Below are 19,220 nucleotides of genomic sequence, written 5' to 3' on the forward strand. Positions count from 1 at the left end.
ATCTCTCTTTCCAAGAGTCGTCTCTCTCTTACTCTGAAAAGTTGACAGTTCTGAGGAAGCAGACCAAGCAGTTCTAAATAATACTCTGACTCAAAACAATTATTGCTGGATTTTCTTTACTTGCCATTTTATTATTAAACTACCAGTTTATTTCCATCCATGTTTTCAACACTTTAAAAAAAACAAGTTATATGTACACTACCGTTCAAAAGTTTGGAACGTTAAAATGTTTATGAGTCTACAAGGCTGCATTTATTTGATTGAAAATACAGTCATTTATTCCTGTGATGTATAGGTGAATTTTTACATTACTTGAGTCTTCAGTGTCACGTTATCCTTCAGAAACCATTCTGATATGCTGATTTGGTGCTCAAGAAACATTCTTTATTATTATCATCATAGTTGTGCACATTTTCAGTGTGTCATGGAGATTCTTAATTTACTTTTAAGCATCCAGATGGAAAATGTCAAGCTGTAATAAAAATTCTAGAGGTGACAGGAATCTGAGCTAATCAGATTGGTTAAGGAACAGAAAGAGCAGCGATTCAGCAGAGCGAGGGTAAAGGTGGACGGACAGTAGCTGCCCTCATTCCCTCAGTACTTGGTCAAAGGTCATATCCTCCTCATCATTCAATGCTCTTTTGTCTATTGTTATTTATTTGTAACAAATGCTTTGTTGGCACTGGTGTTGTGCAATTGTATAGAATGGCATGGATTTGTTTTCTTTAAAGAACGAAAGCACTATGCTAACCATTTTGGATGAAATGTACATCTCCCTATTCCTAAAATACACATAAAATGGTGTATTTCTTTAAAGCTAAATATATCACATTGTCACTATAAACTATTTGTTGAAATTATAAACATTACTTCACCGGTTAGTTATCAATCACATGCATAGAGGAAAGCCACAAAATCATTTCTAGATCAAGGTAATATAATTTATTACTAGTATTTTGGTTTGTACTATTGTCGCTAGAGGGAGCTGTTTGTATCTAACATTATCCACTTGAAGCCAAACTTATTGTGCAGTGAGGCCTCCCTCATTGTCTGTGTTGTCATAAAGTTCACCTCTCTCAAGAAGGTCAGTATGGCAAGCCGTTTTAGCTTATAATAAATAATGTCGCAATTGAATTTTTTCCCCCCTAATGTCTGACCAAAAAAAAAAAAAAAAGAGAGAAAGAAATAAATACATTTTAAAACACATTTTTATTTTGATGTGTATGGGCAAATGGGTGTAGTCGCAAATCTGTTTTGCATCTAATGAATACAAGTTTTTACTAGTAAGAATACAATTGTAGAGCTCTGTAACTAGATTTCTTACTTGTAAGAATTTAATTAGAGAGCTCTGTAATTGCATTTTTACTAGTAAGAACTGAATTAGAGAGCTCTATAATCATAATTGTTACTAGTAAGAACTGAATTAGAGCTCTATAATTGTATTTATAACTAGTAATTATACACACCTCACGCACCGGATGCCGTGCGCGCACTCAAAGCAGTTGGACATAGTGGTGTATTAGAGGTAAAATATGATAGAAATACTGTTCGGTTTCTCGCACAAACTGATCATTTCGTGTCTTAGGACATCAATGTGTCGTCACGAGCCGCAGGGTTTAATTTGGATTTGTCTGTGCATGTTTTTTTTACTCTCATAGATTTTGTTACCATTGCCATGCATTATACGACTGATAGACTGCAACGGCTGGAGTTAAAAATCTCTGTTTGTGTTCTACTGAAGAAACTAAGTAACCTACATTTTGGATGCCCTGGGGGTAAGCAGATAAACATCAAATTTTAATTTTAGGGTGAACTATCCCTTTAAGACAGCCCAATCCTGAACTGAGCAGCCCACCTCATTTCACATGTATGTGCCACAATGCACGTGCACTGCTTCTCTCCTCTACCCCTCCTACTGCTCACTTCAGCAAGATGACCTCTTTCGGCCATCCCTGTGACCCTATTAACTTTCAGACCCTCTGAATTTGTTGATTAATGACATACTTTAATAGAGGAAACGTAAGGTTTTGCAAGTGTCAACAAATATACATTCGGTCCCTTAGTAAATATGCATGATCCGGACAATGCAATAAACAAAGCCAGACGTCCAGATAAGTTTCAATGGTTTATTGTATCTCTCAAAATAATTCAAAACAGACAACAAAGAAAGGACAATGTCGAGTTTTCTGTTACACAAAGTGAAGTCATAGCCTAAAATAAGAGCACATTTCTGATTGCCGTTTTAAAGCAGTTCCAATGTTTAATATGGGGGTTTCAACTCTCACAAACATGTCTCTCAAATTATGACCTGTGCAAAAACATTTTAACAAAACAAAAACACATTATTCAGCTCATACTGGTCAGGAAACAATTTGTGAAGTATTATCTAAAAGATATGAAGACGCACCCACTCTCTGTTCATTAAATACTAATTATTTTATCATAAAACCTGCAGTACAGTATTCAACATTGATCTTGTTTTTCGGAAAAAAAATTTGGGCATTCAGAGAATTTTGCCTGTGATTCCTGGAAAGCAGGTTGAACTGTATTCTAGAAACTTCAGTTGTGGCACTGACTTTACTCGCAGTCAGGTAAACATGAACACCTACAATTTATTTACTCCTCATCTCACTTATCTCAGCTTCCAAAGTTTACAGTGGCGTGGGACCTACATGTAATAAAAGATTAAAAAAGGAGTAAATATGGATCTGATTCACACAACAACAGCTGATTATCAAATTATGTCTGGACCCATTAAAATCACAAAATGCAATGGTAGTGTCTGTTCGAGAATAAACCTCAAGACCGGCGTTTGGATTAAAGGATCACCTTCACTGGAAGTGAGATCAGTTTGTTGGTTAAGGCTGAGCATATAATTTATTTAAATTACTGGTCTAAACTGCTGTAACACTGCTTATTTTGTTAACCATTTTAAAAGGTGTGTAGAATGAGCCACATGCTGACTATAGGGAAATACTGTGTCAGATATTCAACATGTAGTGCACACCATGACCTTATGAAATGTAAGTTTTATGAAAAATGCATAAGCATAAATGACTCCTTGATTTCAGGGCAATGTATTCTTTTTCCTCATTCTTTGTTCAGTACAGACACTACACAAAATCCAGTATTTTTCCATCAACTGACGTTTAAGTTGCGTTGCGTCACGTGACTTGCAAATGGAGAGGAGACAGGGAACATGGGAGCGTTTGATGTCCCTGAGAAGTGCCACACTGCCGGTTTATTATGTTTATTGAGTGATTCGATGTGTTTATCATATATCACTGCCATATTGGAGTTAGCTTCGCGATAGTTAAGTTTACGGAGACCATCACAAGCCAATTGTATCAGGCTCTGATCCATGCCATGCGTATCATACCCTGACTCTGAACAACCACTCCCCTTCGTGGCTCGTGGAAAATTACCAGCTTACAATCAGCACAAGTACAGGCTCCAACATCCGCCTCACGGACTCGATGCCCTCAATCGCCTTCAGTCCACCGTGAAATTAATTTTCCGAACATGTACACAATTACCAAGCGATCGCTGTTGTTGGATATCAAAAAACTGTATATTTAAAGCACACGGAATTTTTAAAAAGTGGGCGTTTTTCGGAAGAGTCGCGCAAAATACATAATTCGAAACTTGCATTTCCCTAAAAAAGCAACAAACAAATAATACGCGATCATAATATTATCTCAAATTACAAGTCCGTTCTGCACGCAGTTTGCCTTCTTTTTCTCTAAACGGGCGGAGCAGTCGCGTGGGCACTCGAAAGGGTTGAGATTGATTGACGTGCGCGCCATCCAATGGATCGCGAGCAAGGACGCGCTTAGCAACGCTGCGGCCAATGGCACACCTCCATGGGCGTGACGTTAATCCAAACTTTTCGCGGCGCCACCGGCTGAAAACTAAACCGAGATGGAATCTCCCAGTCTGAACCGGTTTCAACCGGTTACGAGTTTGTTGCTTGTGAGAAGAAGAGACACAGGCTCAGTCTCTAATACCGCCCTGGTGCAAAATATACTTCAGTACAGAGCACACTTCTTAATTAAGGTTAACTTTGTTTCGCAACATGAACCGGACTGAGAAAATACTGAACTCGCCGTGATTGTTGGTGCGGAATTCACATCCTAGTGGTCCTTAAATCAAGCTACTAGCTTGTGTAGTCTTCACAGAGGAATAGTGTGGCTGGCCAGTCAACGGCTCATTCTAAAGCTCTTTTGCCAGAAAGCGTGTTAAAAAACCAGGCACCAACGATACTGGATCAAATAAACATAATTTTAGCAACTCTGGCAGACAAGCCCACCTTCTTTCTCTCAAAGGCTTGGACTTTAGGTAGGTAAATATGGGGTGAAATTTACAGCTAGAGTGCTTGGGTTGGTTTGTGCTTTGTGGAGAATGATAATGCTGTGAGATTGTGTAGAAATGCCTAGAAACTGCACGTATGGAGGTTAAGGTCGAGAGAAAGTGAAATGGCTTTGCTGCTGAGGGTTTACGAGGGATGTTGCGCGATGGCTCGTGTTCAGCACTGGTGTCACGCTGGACTAAATAATGTATCTGGGTTTTTGTTCGTTTTAACAATCGTTATATCTCACGTAACATCAAAACAGTCACAAATACAAAACGAGCTACTAGGCGCCAACCATTAGCGCGGTCCCAGTTGTTTCAGCAAGCAAATTTCAACTGTAAAATGCATTCAGGACAATTGCAGAGCTGTAGCATTCATTTGAAGTATTTACGGCAAATAAAAATACACGCGGTCTATTTCTTACCTGGTTTACTGCTAGTAAAGCCTGCAGAGCGTTCAGGTGTAGGGTGCAGAGCATGGTGTTGGTGGGAGGGGTTGCTCCGGAGTCAGGGAGGGAGATCCTTGCAAAGTCACCCTCGTTGAAGTCATCTGAGACGGGTGTAGACCGCCAGAGAAACACCGGTGTTTGTTACGGACGAGGCGCTCGCTGGAACGTTTTTAATGTCAGTTGCGCACTAAAGCATTTGCTGTCCATTTAAGCGCATTAGTATGATAGCGTGCATGCGTAATTGTTGCCACAGTAAGTTAAGCGATGCATTATTAGGAATTTTAACGCATAAACGTGGCCAAACAACTGCTGTAGAGAACAGCGATCGCATCAGTAGTGAAAGTTGTTGCGCTCCTCCGCGTGGATCTTAGTCCAACCCAGTTGTGTTTTGAAGACGTGTGCATGAAATCAGCTGATAAGTAGCTCTGTGTTGGGATACAGATCCTATTGTGGCCATTGCTTACTGAATCAAACCAGGTGAGGTGTGGAAAAGGCGGGTAAATCAGCAGGTTGCGCAGTACCGAGGACTAGTTATGGCATCGTCGCTTTATTTAGGCCTGAGAGACTCGTGGTCTCACAAAGCTTTACTGTGTCGTGTCCAAGCAAATTCTTGAAATTTCCTCCAATGCCAAACTTTTTTTGTCTGGGTTCTTGGCCGTAATGCTTACCTCGTTACGCAATAGTTTGGCTCCGTGGTGCAAATTGAATTAACTTGAACATTGGCCTTTCGAGTGTCATTCAAACTGTGTGTAAACGTTATTGAAGTCTTATAAAAGTTCGATACGAGTAGAAAAAACAGTTCATAAGTCAGATAGCTCGGTACGTCTCTTGTGTTATATGTAAACAGAATGACGTCAGCGAGAGGGCTGCCTAGCACGTGGTCTCATTCAGAGAATAATGACGAGCCCAGTGAGTGGTCCTTGTTTCTCGGACATATTAGGATATTCATTCTGCAAGCATGTTACCTTTATCGCGCCACCCACCTATACCATTGTTATTGAGGATTAAATGCTCCAGCAGGCATTGGTGAGTTGGCAGGCCAGGTCATATAAGGCTTTTTGGATCGAGGGTCGAGGGAGGGGGGTAATGGTCAGCTGTTTGGATTTGTGTACCCAAATGTTCATTTCACTTGACTTTGCCCCTGCTGGATGTTTCCTCCCTGTCCCCCACAGAGCTCTATGCCAGCAATTATGACAATGTTAGCCGACCATGCAGCCAGACAGCTGCTGGACTTTAACCAGAAACTGGATATCAACCTGCTGGATAATGTGGTCAACTGTCTGTACCATGGGGTTGGGCCACAGGTAAGTAAGACTTTTACAAAAAAAAAAACACAAAGACCAATTACATTCATCAAAAGTGACAATAAATAAGACGTTACAAAAGATTTCAACTTCACAGAATACTGAAAAAAAAGTATCACTGTTGATACAAAAATCAGGGTTTCCACGGGTCTTAAAGTCTTAAGAAGTCTTAAATTTAGTTGTATCAAATTTAAGGCCTTAAAAAGTCTTAAATTGTACAAGAAAGTCTTAATTATGATTTCAAGAGGTCTTAAATTTGGGGACGGAAAGACCAGAATTGCGATATGGCTGAATGTGACGATTAAACTTCAAAAGGCTATGATTTCATTAAATAAACGAGCACTGCACGTTCAAAGTCCGGTGCTGCGCTGCTTTGTGTACTGCAGCTACTGGGGAAACAGTTATATTTCTACCAAACGCTCCACCTGCTGTAAGAGAATGAATGAGCATTTTCAATAAAACCGTTGTTTTGTTCAGAGTTCAGACCAATGCAAAAATCGACCCACGTTTTTACCCTGCAGTTTAATATGGTACTATAGACATTGCCCTAGCCCGCTCATATGGTATTAACTTTATTTGTGCATGTCTTAAAAAGGTCTTAAATTTGAGCTTAAAAATCCTGCAGAAACCCTGAAAAATATTAAGCAGCACAAGCAGCACTCTTTTTAACATTGATAATAACAAGAACTCTTTCTCTTGTATGTATATGTGTATTCATACACTAGTGTAAGCATTGTCATCATTAATACATAGCCACTTTTTTTGTTGTTGTTGTTTTATAGTGTAAGTTAAGACAAATTATTCTCTGTTTTAGCAAAGAATGGCCCAGGAGGTGCTGACTCATTTGAAGGAGCACCCAGATGCGTGGACACGTGTTGACACTATTCTGGAGTTCTCTCAGAATATGAACACCAAAGTAAGCCGAGTCACAAGTCTCTCCGGTGGAGGATCATGGTCTCTATACTTTGAGGAAGATCTGATCTCTTTTCACACATTATACAGGAACACAATTTTGTTTTCTTTTCCTTCAAACCAGCAATACCCCATTCCTTAAGTGTATTGGGGTTGCCTAGCATCATGTCAAAAACAGATTCCTCTGTACACATGTGAGATCACATTTTCCTACACCTCTCCTTAAATCCTCTCCTGGTCAAGCAAAGCATAGTTAAAGTTGGCGTGTGAGGATCCTCAGTTGACAGTGAAATACCTCAGCATCTCCATCTGTACAGCAGCCAGAGGTGTGTTAATGACTGACTGTTTAGAGTCAAGATATATAAAACATCTGATCCATGTGATCTAAGTTCTTATCCATGGATTTCTATCTAGCCGGTCCCGTGATTAGTAGTAAATCTCCATCACCTGCTTTCCGATTGAGTGGCATTCACTACGCAGAGCCGTAGTTCACTGACAATTAGGCAATATCGCGTTCTTAATCGCAGATGAATTGCATTCGATTATGAACGCGATATCGCCTAGCTTGTTAGTGAACTACGGCTCTGTGTATTAAATGCCGCACCATCTGAAAGCAGGTGATGCCGATTTACTACCAATCGCGGAACCGGCTTTACTGACGAGATGCGCATGACAATCACATGCGATTAATTGCACAGCCCTAATATCAACGTAGTGTATTTGTTCACTTTGTAGGGTGTAGACTGAATGTAAATCATTTAGTGTTATTTGGGATGAATTGTCTTCCTCAGTGTGTTAACAGACTTCCTCAAAGTACTGCTGACCCAGTTTGCCGTCTGCTTGCCTTTTACGATTGCTCTTAACACTCTGGTCAATACTAATTGAGTTGGTTTATCAACAGTATCTGTAATATCAAAATGATAATGGCCCAAAAGTGGGCTCTAGAAGAACAGACAGGAAAATATACAGAGCAGGTAAATTTGAATTTGTCTAAATTCATCAAGCAAAATACAGAAAGAGCGCATTAAAGCGCTTGTGAACATTTGGCTTTTGCTTAATGTATTTACAGCCTTTTTGTAGGAGAAAAAGCTAACAAAAGACAATTAATTGAAGTTGTTCATATTTGATATTAATCACAATGTTCCATTATGTTGATTGCTTGTAATAGGACGAAAAGGGGTGTGTCTTCCTGTGCACCTTGACACAGCTAGGCTTTGGCGGCAGGCCTCCACAAGGTCTACCTTTTCATTCCCTTACTCTCAATTCTGCTGTGCCTCCATTCACACTGCACATGCCTCATATGGAGCTCAGAGACGGCAGGGAGATAGGCAGACAGTTTACCCCCTTTTTTAACCTCAGTTATGGATAGTAACAGTTATTTCCACTGTAGGGATCATCAGTGTCTCTGTGTGCTGTGATTCCCTTTTTTTACCCCAAGCATTTCTCCTCTACACTAGCCTACCCTATTTTCCTGTCTCGATCGTACACCAAGAAATATTGCAACATCACATGTGAGCTATAAAGACTTGATGCCTTGCGTAGTGTTGCAATGTTTTTCTGTTTTGCCTTTATTTATAAAAAAATGTAAATGTGTTAATCTATATAAAATCAAAGGTGAACGGATCCTGGTTTTTTTAACCTCAGTTATGGATAGTAACAGTTATTTCCACTGTAGGGATCATCAGTGTCTCTGTGTGCTGTGATTCCCTTTTTTTACCCCAAGCATTTCTCCTCTACACTAGCCTACCCTATTTTCCTGTCTCGATCGTACACCAAGAAATATTGCAACATCACATGTGAGCTATAAAGACTTGATGCCTTGCGTAGTGTTGCAATGTTTTTCTGTTTTGCCTTTATTTATAAAAAAAATGTAAATGTGTTAATCTATATAAAATCAAAGGTGAACGGATCCTGGGGATTTTTTACAGGGTTAAATGTGTCCTTATGCAAGTAACCTACTTCTCCAGGCCTCACCTTTAATATCCTCACTCAGTATGTGACCTGTATTCCCTGTTTTACTTTAACACGTTAACTTTTAGCATCACATTTTTCCTCTTTTCTCATTAATCCCTACAGTTGAAATGCTGTTAATCCAAATAATACTAGTGACCATAACAAGAACACTAATGCACCATGAATACCCTTTTAAAAGCAGTATATAAAACATCTTAAGGCAGTCTATAGAACCAATCCTGTGGCTGGTCTTGCTGTTCCTGAGACCCTCACCAGTTACTGGTGGAAACAGTAGTGTCACATAAAGACAGAAAGGGGTGTGGTCTTTATTTGACCAACAGGAAAACATCACTGATGATTAAAGCCTTGAGAGTGGCTATTGACTCTTAAAAGAATCCTTCGGTTTGGTTTGTTTTCATACACAGTTGTTGCTTCGCTCCCCCGAGCTGCTTGCTTTGTTGTGGCCAGGCACAGAATCAAACCATTAGCTGTTTGCCATTAATGTCTCCTTTCCTGTCTTTCACATTCTGGTGTGACATGGCCAGAAACAGCAAAACTTCTACAGAATCCCATACAAACATTGATTATGGATTTATTATAATTTTTTTGGTTCTCTTTTTGAGTTTATAATAAAATTCTTACTAAAGTCAAATCTGCATGTTTGTTTCCAATCTGAATTCATTTGGAATAAACCAAAGAATGTGTGAAAATATATTAGGCAGTCAAAGTTAAGAGCAATTTTTTGTTGTTGTGTAACTTTACAGCTCTGGTAGATTGGCTGGTCAATGTTTGGCTCATTAACTCTTGATTTGTTCTCTTGGCATTACAGTACTATGCTCTGCAGATTCTGGAAACAGTTATTAAAACAAGATGGAAGATTCTTCCCAGAAACCAGTGTGAAGGTAAGACTGACTCACAAGAATTCCCCTCACCACATTGAGATGAACAAGTAATTCATAGCTCAGTCTAAATCAGTTCTTAAGTCATAAGCAGCTCAAAGGCTGGATTTGGATATGCAGTGAAGGGATCATTGAAATGTAGAAGCAAACATTTCACTCTGCGATGGACTTGACTCTACAAAACATTTCTAGCAGGCCAACACATTCATTAGAATCAAGTGTGCAATTGCCAAGTTGAGCTGAATTCCCCTTTTAAAAATGCATGGAAGGTCGTCTGCTCAGCTTAGTGTTCATCTGTTTAGGGGGGGAAAAACAGAATCTGTTCTTTGAAAGATTGCATGACATGAAAAACATGATGTAAGCTTTTATAATAGCTAATAAATCAACACTTTCTGTGCCGTACAGCTTAACCAATATTGATGTCTCAACAACATCCAAAACATGTCTCTGTATGAGCTGTCAGTCTGCACCCAGCCAAATGAATAAGCGAGGTATTATTTAAAGAAAATAATGCAAATAGTATGGTATAACATTAATTTCATAATTAAATTTTAATTTCTCAGGTTCAAATATTTTTATAAAAATTTGTTAAATTAAGCAGTATTTGATATTCAGTCAACAGACATTTCATTGCATCATTCACTTTAAAACATTTAACACTTAAATTTTCATTTCAAGTTGTTTTTGTTTCTTTGAATGTGAAAAAGGCAGCAAATCTTTAATATGCTGATGCAGATGAACAGACAGTAACAATTCCTCTGAGACTAGCTGCTTTCATCCAGATGGGGAGCTCATGGGGTTTTATGCTGCCTTACTGTATGCATTGAGGCTCTTCACTGCTCTGCTTTATTTCAGGCATTAAAAAGTATGTCGTGGGCCTCATTATCAAGACATCATCAGATGCAGCCAATGTTGAGGTCAGTGAACTTGCACTTATTTTGTTTATCGTCTTCCTGTGGTTTCTGTCCGGCTTTCTGTTTTATGCTATACTCTGCCTCTTTTCAGAAAGAGAAAGTGTACATTGGAAAACAATAGAGAATGTAATATTTTTTGTCTCCGTATATTTATGTCCTTACCAGATGGAATTGCAGGACTACCATAATATTATGAAAAATAATGCTTAGAAAAACATTTCATTTTATTTACCTGGATGTAAGCACAGTTTTAATGTTCAAACTGTATTTACCATGTTTAAAGTGGCTGACAATAATAAATATTCTTATTAGGAATAAAACTGCCCTGTTTTTTTTAACTGCATAACTGTAACTGAATAGTAAGGCCTACTACACTACTGTATTTTAATGTTGGTCATTATGGTGGTACTTGGAGAGCCAAATATTTTCTGAGGTGGTACTTGGTGTAAAAAAGTTTGAGAACCACTGTGTTAAGATGTACAGAGACTTTCTCTCTTAAACATACACACACTTACTCGATACATATTCCAGCTGGTCTAGTTTGTGACTGAATGATTAACTTCAAATGCTGATTTGTATACACAACAATCCATGTTAATGACTCAATGAGTTTTACTGGCCTAAAGGTTTTTTTTTTCTTTCCATACAATTCTCAGGAAAATTCCCAGAATGCCCCACTCGTGCATGCTACATTAGAGACTCTGCTGAGGTTTCTCAACTGGATTCCCTTGGGCTATATCTTTGAAACTAAACTCATCAGTACTCTAGTGTACAAGGTAATGTATCTTGAGATTTTCTTACTCTTAGAGACTTTGTGAAAAACTACGAATATAGTAGAATGCTTTTGCTTTTTCTTTCAGACAGTAGTGTAATAAATGGATTTATACAATGAAATAGTACGGTTACATAGTCGTGCAATAACAACTGCAAAGATTTTATTTCACACTTACAAAGCAGTGGCTAATTGTTGGCCCCTCTCCTCTGTTGGGTTGATCTGTAGTTTTTGAATGTGCCGATGTTTCGCAACGTGACTCTGAAGTGCTTGACTGAGATAGCAGGAGTCAGTGTCAGCCAGTACGAGGAGCAGTTCGTCAGTCTCTTCACTCTGACCATGATGCAGCTCAAACAGGTAACCTCCTCTCTAGTGCAGATCAAAGTACAATTCCTATATACCAGTTGCTTTTGGGCCAGTCTGATGTTCTTTCTAATTTGTGTGTTGAAGATGCTTCCTTTGAACACCAACATTCGATTGGCGTATGCAAATGGTAAAGATGATGAGCAAAACTTCATTCAGAACCTCAGCCTGTTCCTCTGCACCTTCCTCAAAGAGCACGGACAGCTGATAGAAAAGAGACTGAACCTCAGAGAGACGCTTATGGAGGTACACACACTCGCGGACTAAACTTCAGATAGTTATGGAGAATCTGCCTCAGTCATTGATGCTATTGTGTTAAGGCCCTGTTTGTTTCTCTGTTTAGGCTCTACATTACATGTTGCTAGTGTCAGAGGTGGAGGAGACAGAGATCTTTAAGATCTGTTTGGAGTACTGGAACCACCTAGCAGCTGAGCTTTACAGAGAGAGTCCTTTCTCAACATCCACTTCTCCTCTCCTCTCAGGGAGCCAACACTTCGATGTACCTCCCCGCAGACAACTCTACCTGCCTGTGCTGTCTAAGGTTGGCTCACAAACATAATACTCGACAAGAAATGACAATTTAAGAACTATAAGGATGTTTGTGTTATTGACCTGCAGGTGCGTTTGTTGATGGTGAGCCGCATGGCCAAGCCAGAGGAAGTGCTGGTGGTGGAGAATGATCAGGGCGAGGTGGTTCGAGAGTTCATGAAGGATACAGACTCCATTAACCTCTACAAGAACATGAGGGAGACTCTTGGTGAGAGCTCTGCTCCTTTATATTATGAATGCAGAGGTTTTGGACACTAAACTGTGTTTATCATATTTCTCTTATTTTTTCTCTCTGCAGTCTATCTTACCCATCTGGACTATGCCGATACCGAGCGTATTATGACAGAAAAGCTTCATAATCAGGTGAACGGTACTGAGTGGTCCTGGAAGAACCTGAACACATTGTGCTGGGCCATTGGTTCCATCAGTGGAGCCATGCATGAAGAGGATGAAAAGCGGTTCCTTGTCACTGTCATTAAGGTGCAGAAATCTTACAATGCAAAGATCCAAAGTCTTATAATGTTATATTAGAACTATAATAATGTGTCCATGTGTTCTACAGGACCTGCTGGGTCTATGTGAGCAGAAGAGAGGCAAGGATAACAAGGCCATCATTGCCTCCAACATCATGTACATAGTTGGCCAGTATCCACGATTCCTGGGCGAGGTGGTTCGAGAGTTCATGAAGGATACAGACTCCATTAACCTCTACAAGAACATGAGGGAGACTCTTGGTGAGAGCTCTGCTCCTTTATATTATGAATGCAGAGGTTTTGGACACTAAACTGTGTTTATCAAATTTCTCTTATTTTTTCTCTCTGCAGTCTATCTTACCCATCTGGACTATGCCGATACCGAGCGTATTATGACAGAAAAGCTTCATAATCAGGTGAACGGTACTGAGTGGTCCTGGAAGAACCTGAACACATTGTGCTGGGCCATTGGTTCCATCAGTGGAGCCATGCATGAAGAGGATGAAAAGCGGTTCCTTGTCACTGTCATTAAGGTGCAGAAATCTTAAAATGCAAAGATCCAAAGTCTTATAATGTTATATTAGAACTATAATAATGTGTCCATGTGTTTTACAGGACCTGCTGGGTCTATGTGAGCAGAAGAGAGGCAAGGATAACAAGGCCATCATTGCCTCCAACATCATGTACATAGTTGGCCAGTATCCACGATTCCTACGTGCACACTGGAAATTCCTGAAGACTGTTGTCAACAAATTGTTTGAGTTCATGCATGGTGAGTAGCAAAGTCTTTGAGCCTTAGAATAGAATCAGGGATTTGCATCTGTATACAGCTGTGATATCTTTGGATCGATCTTTAAATAGAAGCAGATTTGATGTCACATTTGATTACACATAGACCGCAGTGCTGCATTTTAGTCATTTATGGAGCAGCTCGGTTATATACATTTGAGATTCTAATTTTAGCTTGATTATAAAAGAACTGATGTAATCATGTTCTCTTAGAAGTATTTTACTGTTCTTTCTTCGTAGAAACCCATGATGGAGTGCAAGACATGGCGTGTGACACCTTCATTAAGATTGCTCAGAAGTGCAGGAGGCATTTTGTGCAGGTGCAGGTGGGAGAGGTGATGCCCTTCATTGATGAGATCCTCAACAACATCAACACCATCATCTGTGACCTCCAGCCCCAGCAGGTACCAAATAACCCCATCCATCTCAGTTAGCCTGCTGCGTGTGTCATTGTGACACATTGTGCTTTAGAAATATGTATTTTGAGGAGATGTTGCAGTGACCATTTGTGTGCGTTCTCAGGTGCATACATTTTACGAAGCTGTCGGCTATATGATTGGAGCGCAGACCGACCAGGCTGTACAGGAACACCTGATAGAGAAGTACATGTTGTTGCCTAACCAGGTGTGGGACAGCATCATTCAGCAGGCCACCAAGGTGTGTTATTTATTTATTTAGAAATGGCAAATTTTGTTCATTTAAACTTTAACCCATTTTTAAGACTTCCTTAAATGGATGCTTTTATCCTGCTGTAGAATGTGGACATCCTGAAGGACCCGGAGACAGTGAAGCAGTTGGGCAGCATCCTGAAGACCAACGTCAGAGCATGTAAAGCCGTGGGACACCCTTTTGTTATTCAGCTGGGCCGGATCTACCTGGACATGCTAAATGTATACAAGTGCCTCAGTGAGAACATCTCTGCTGCCATCCAAACTAATGGTGCGTGTTTTTCTTTAGGCAATCTCTGTACGTTTCAGAGTTTATCATCACAGATGGGCATATGTTTTAGACAAATAGTTTAATTCCAGAATTACCTTATGCATGTGTATATTAGGTGTGTATTTGCATCTGCATTGGTTTTCTCAGAGTGACAAATCCGCATTAAACTGAAGTGAGTTTGTGTAATCAAAGGAAGACAAAAGGCTGCTGTAGAGCTTAGCGCCATGTGCGTATGTGAACAGCAGTCCATTACAGGACTGCCTGGGCAGCTATATATAGCACTGCATCTAGAACAGAATGAGTGACGTTTAACTAAATAGTTGCCCAAAAAAATTCTTAATGAGAAAGTCTGACTTTCTCTGAACACTTCAATGTATTGCTTAAACATTATATAATTGACTGCACTCAAGAACTGTCAAGTCTGTTTATTTGATTTGTGGTTGTCTGTTTTATATAGGTGAGATGGTGACAAAGCAGCCTCTCATCAGGAGCATGCGCACAGTAAAGAGAGAGACTCTAAAGCTGATCTCAGGCTGGGTCAGCCGCTCCAATGACCCACAGATGGTGAGACACAAATCACAGATTTATTAAAGCAAAGTCTCTGTACTTAAAGTACAAAAGAAAATCAAGCTGTTAAATGTGTAGTTGACATTAAATACTTTTGAGAAGTTGACATCTTGCAATATTGCAATATTAAATGGCATTCTCATACATTTTTAAGTAACTTTAATAATTTTAACAGCATTTAGTATTTTTTACATTATTTGAAGAATTTATTTTACAATTTAAAACTTGTGCATACAGCATATTTTTACTTTTAAATCTTTGTCACAGAACATCTCAAGTTAACTAGTGACAGCAAGAAAAATTGATTAGAAATTGTGACAGGATAAGTAACAGGATCCAAAATATTCACTTATACATTGCTTATACATTCATCTAATTTTGAAACTGAAATCTCGATTTTGAGACATTATGCAACAACTACCCACAAGCAACTCATTACATCTCATCTGGGAAGCAAGTGCAGCTCAAGGCTTTCGGGTTTCAAGTCTTTGTGTTTGTTAGATCCAGTATTTGTGTCTCTGCAGATAATTCTGTTATACCTGCTTCAGATCTGTCAGTCTGGACCTGTTCAGATTAGTGCTGTCTTTACACAACACACACTTATCCACTCATCCTTTAAGCCTGTCTGCCCATGTGTGTGTATTTTGTTCGTACTCCAGGTGGGGGAGAACTTTGTTCCTCCGCTGTTGGATGCTGTGCTCATTGATTACCAGCGCAATGTCCCAGCAGCAAGAGAACCCGAAGTGCTTAGTACCATGGCAACAATCGTAAACAAACTGGGTGGACACATTACTGGAGAGATCCCACAGATATTTGATGCAGTGTTTGAGTGCACATTAAATATGATCAACAAAGTAAGCTGCCCTTATCTCTCAACATTCTGTGATACATTTTTAATATTCCATTGTCATTTATTATTAAAACCAGATTCTGTGTGTTTGTTCTATCGAAGAGTCTTTTGAAATTAATTTTTTTTTTTTAAGGATTTTGAAGAGTACCCAGAACACCGGACACATTTCTTCTACCTGCTGCAGGTGGTGAACTCTCACTGTTTCCCAGCATTCTTGGCAATCCCACCAGCCCAGTTTAAGCTTGTGCTTGACTCTATTATATGGGCTTTTAAACACACTATGAGAAATGTGGCAGACACCGGTGAGAACACAAATGCATTTATCGCAGCGATATTTACCCTAATCATTTATCAAAACATGCATACAACAACTACCATGAAAAATGTCATGCAGGCCTTCAGATTCTCTACACGCTGCTGCAGAACGTGGCTCAGGAAGAAGCGGCAGCGCAGAGCTTCTATCAGACATACTTCTGTGACATCCTACAACACATCTTTTCTGTCGTCACGGATACATCACATACTGCTGGTCAGTTCTGGCCTCCCTCTTCGCTCTCTTGCTCTTAAAGACTCTTTTTGTTTTTTTTTCTGAACACTGAAGACTTTATTTTGATAAATTATTTTAAATTAATTGTAATTTCTAAAACAAATTTTTATTTTATTGTAATATATTTTATTTTAAAGTGTCCTTGTAACAGTGTAATTATGCATTTCAGTACTGAGTAATATTAATTAACTACATGTACTTACTATAAGGTTAGGGTTTGGCTTAGGGTTACTTGCATGTAATTATGCATAATTAATTGTTATTATAATAGTAAGTACAAGTAACATCTGTAACAAGGACACATTAAAATAAAGTGTTACCTAATTTTTTTATAAAATCCATTTATTTGTTTGTGACTTTATTGAATATCATTAAATTTGTAAATGCGTTTTTTCCTGTTTGTTCAACCTCTTCATATTTTGCAACTGCATATTTTTGTTGCAGGTTTGACTATGCATGCTTCTATTCTGGCGTACATGTTTAACCTTGTTGAGGAAGGGAAAATCAGTGCAGCTCTAAACCCCTCAAGCCCAGTCAACAACCAAGTGTTTATTCAGGAGTATGTGGCCAACTTGCTCAAATCAGCTTTTCCACACTTACAAGAGTGAGTATGCCACAGTGCACCTTAACCAATTCTTTACAAGAGCTGGTGCATTCCAGAGACTGCATCTGTCCAGTCTTTGAGCTTTGGAGATACATGAATACATGAAAATGTCACAATCACATCGGCTTTATATCTTTAATATAAACGTCACTTGCATGATTTGATATTTTGTTGTATAATTTAATAACAAGTGTAACTTACACTTTCCAAAAACACTGGGAGCTTTGTATGTTCTTGTATGTTTTAACACAAGGACTTTTATTTTTACTTTTTATTTTATTTAAGAACATGCAGGTCAAGAACATGTCTCAAGTGCCTATAAATACACCAATTGCAGTTGGTGTGATGATTATTGCATTCGGTTGAGTATTACACAACATATCTCTTAGGTATAAGCTTGTTCTCTCAATAGACATCTTGCTCTCAGATTAATTAAAAAGGTTTTTGTTCCACAGTGACAGTCTTTTTGTAATAGTTAGGACTGTTTATGTCTGGTTTTATTAATGTTTCCTGTCTGACTATGTTTGTTCTCTTTCTCTTTGTAGTGCCCAGGTCAAAGTATTTGTGACTGGCCTGTTCAGTTTAAACCAAGACATCCCAGCATTCAAAGAACACTTGAGGGATTTTCTTGTACAGATCAAGGTGAGCTGCAAGCCGTCTGTCCTACTATGACAAGGACACTGAGAGCCATAATAATAGTTAATAGTATAATAACGGAACAAAATGTTGTCTTTGCCATATTCAAATATTTTGATATCAGTAGTAATAGTGTTTATGCAGTTGAGAGTGTGTACATAGAGGAAATAGATAATGTGTGTGAGAGAGAGTGTGTGCTGTCCCTTTGACCTTTAAGGGATTGTGAAGTATGGTGTAACTGTATGGGTCATCTGCAGTGTACGAGAACAGAAGGCGTGTGTGAGATGGAGAGAGAGTGATTATAGCATTAGATTATGGCAGAGATGACAGTGCCCTGGCAGAGCGATCAGTGCAAGCAGAACGCACAAATGCTCACACATTTCTCTGTGTACCTGTAGGAATTTGCGGGTGAGGACACCTCTGATCTATTCCTGGAGGAGAGGGAGGCGTCGCTGCGTCAGGCCCAGGAAGAGAAACACAAGCTGCAGATGTCCGTGCCTGGCATCCTCAACCCTCACGAAATACCAGAGGAGATGTGCGACTGAGTTGGCACGCAAATGCACAGCACACACACTGCGCTGACTCCTAAACAAACTAAACACGACTAAAGCGGTGTTTTATTTTACTTGCAAATTCTTACCTGATAAAATATTTTAGAGCTTGTAATAACTACAAAAATGTATATTCGTGATAAAAATGCCAATAGAGTTTTAAGATTGTATTAATTTACACAAAGTTTGCTATTTTTATTATTTTTAGTTAGTTATAGTTTATTTCAATGCTTGTTTTGTCTCATTTTAAATTATTTTAAGAACCACTGAATAAAGGATATACATTTTTATAGTTTTTCCACCTAAAGTAGACGTATATTGGATTATACTTATATCCAATAATAATGATTATACCTTTATAACATTGTAACAGATTTATGTTTTTACCCATTGCAGCTAGTTCTAGAAAAAGGATAAATGTCGGGTGAAGTGACAGATAAACTAGACTATAAGACACAGAGACACAGAGCATCAGGAATCTCTGCCCTTTGACACTGACACAGCTGGCAATGGCAGCACTAAGCTGTGTCCCATCATTCCTCTCTCTCCCTCTTTGTTTCACACAATCCCTGGTACACACTGTATGTAAAGGCTCAAATTGTGCAATATTTCTGACAGTGTATTGACCCATTGGATATGTGTCCCATTTTATGATGCACACATTCCTCCTCCAAGCACCTTGTAAAGCAGTAAAGGACACTGCTGGAGGAGAGGTACAGGGGGTCAAGAGGAACAGCCATAAGTTGTCACACTCAAGCAGGGCCGTTTCTAGCCAATTTGACGCCCTAGGCGAAATCCC

At 39.2% G+C, this 19,220-nt stretch overlaps 1 protein-coding gene across 1 annotated transcript; it reads left to right on the plus strand.

Moving 5' to 3' along the window:
* Positions 1–2,182: 2,182 nt before the first annotated feature.
* On the plus strand, positions 2,183–18,481 carry LOC107553835 (exportin-1-like). The gene is made up of 23 exons (XM_016236155.1): positions 2,183–4,338; positions 5,972–6,103; positions 6,918–7,019; positions 9,798–9,870; positions 10,723–10,784; positions 10,873–10,890; positions 11,438–11,557; positions 11,782–11,910; positions 12,004–12,162; positions 12,260–12,457; positions 12,535–12,673; positions 12,764–12,945; positions 13,554–13,710; positions 13,968–14,131; positions 14,250–14,384; positions 14,483–14,666; positions 15,124–15,230; positions 15,893–16,087; positions 16,217–16,385; positions 16,478–16,612; positions 17,075–17,234; positions 17,780–17,876; positions 18,269–18,481. The coding sequence occupies exons 2-23, from the start codon at positions 5,978–5,980 to the stop codon at positions 18,413–18,415; spliced, it is 2,958 nt and encodes a 985-aa protein (XP_016091641.1). The 5' UTR covers positions 2,183–4,338; positions 5,972–5,977; the 3' UTR covers positions 18,416–18,481.
* Positions 18,482–19,220: the final 739 nt, after the last annotated feature.

This window comes from Sinocyclocheilus grahami, unplaced genomic scaffold (assembly GCF_001515645.1).
Source record: "Sinocyclocheilus grahami isolate Dianchi unplaced genomic scaffold, SAMN03320097.WGS_v1.1 scaffold18.1, whole genome shotgun sequence".
NCBI lineage: Eukaryota > Metazoa > Chordata > Actinopteri > Cypriniformes > Cyprinidae > Sinocyclocheilus > Sinocyclocheilus grahami.

Excerpts from the sequence above, each read along its gene's own strand:
- LOC107553835 (XM_016236155.1), top strand. The coding sequence starts at position 5,978 with ATGCCAGCAATTATGACAATGTTAGCCGACCATGCAGCCAGACAGCTG. Across the intron at positions 12,458-12,534 it reads ACCTGCCTGTGCTGTCTAAG|GTGCGTTTGTTGATGGTGAG; the intron begins GTTGGCTCACAA and ends ATTGACCTGCAG. Across the intron at positions 16,613-17,074 it reads GGATACATCACATACTGCTG|GTTTGACTATGCATGCTTCT; the intron begins GTCAGTTCTGGC and ends TTTTTGTTGCAG.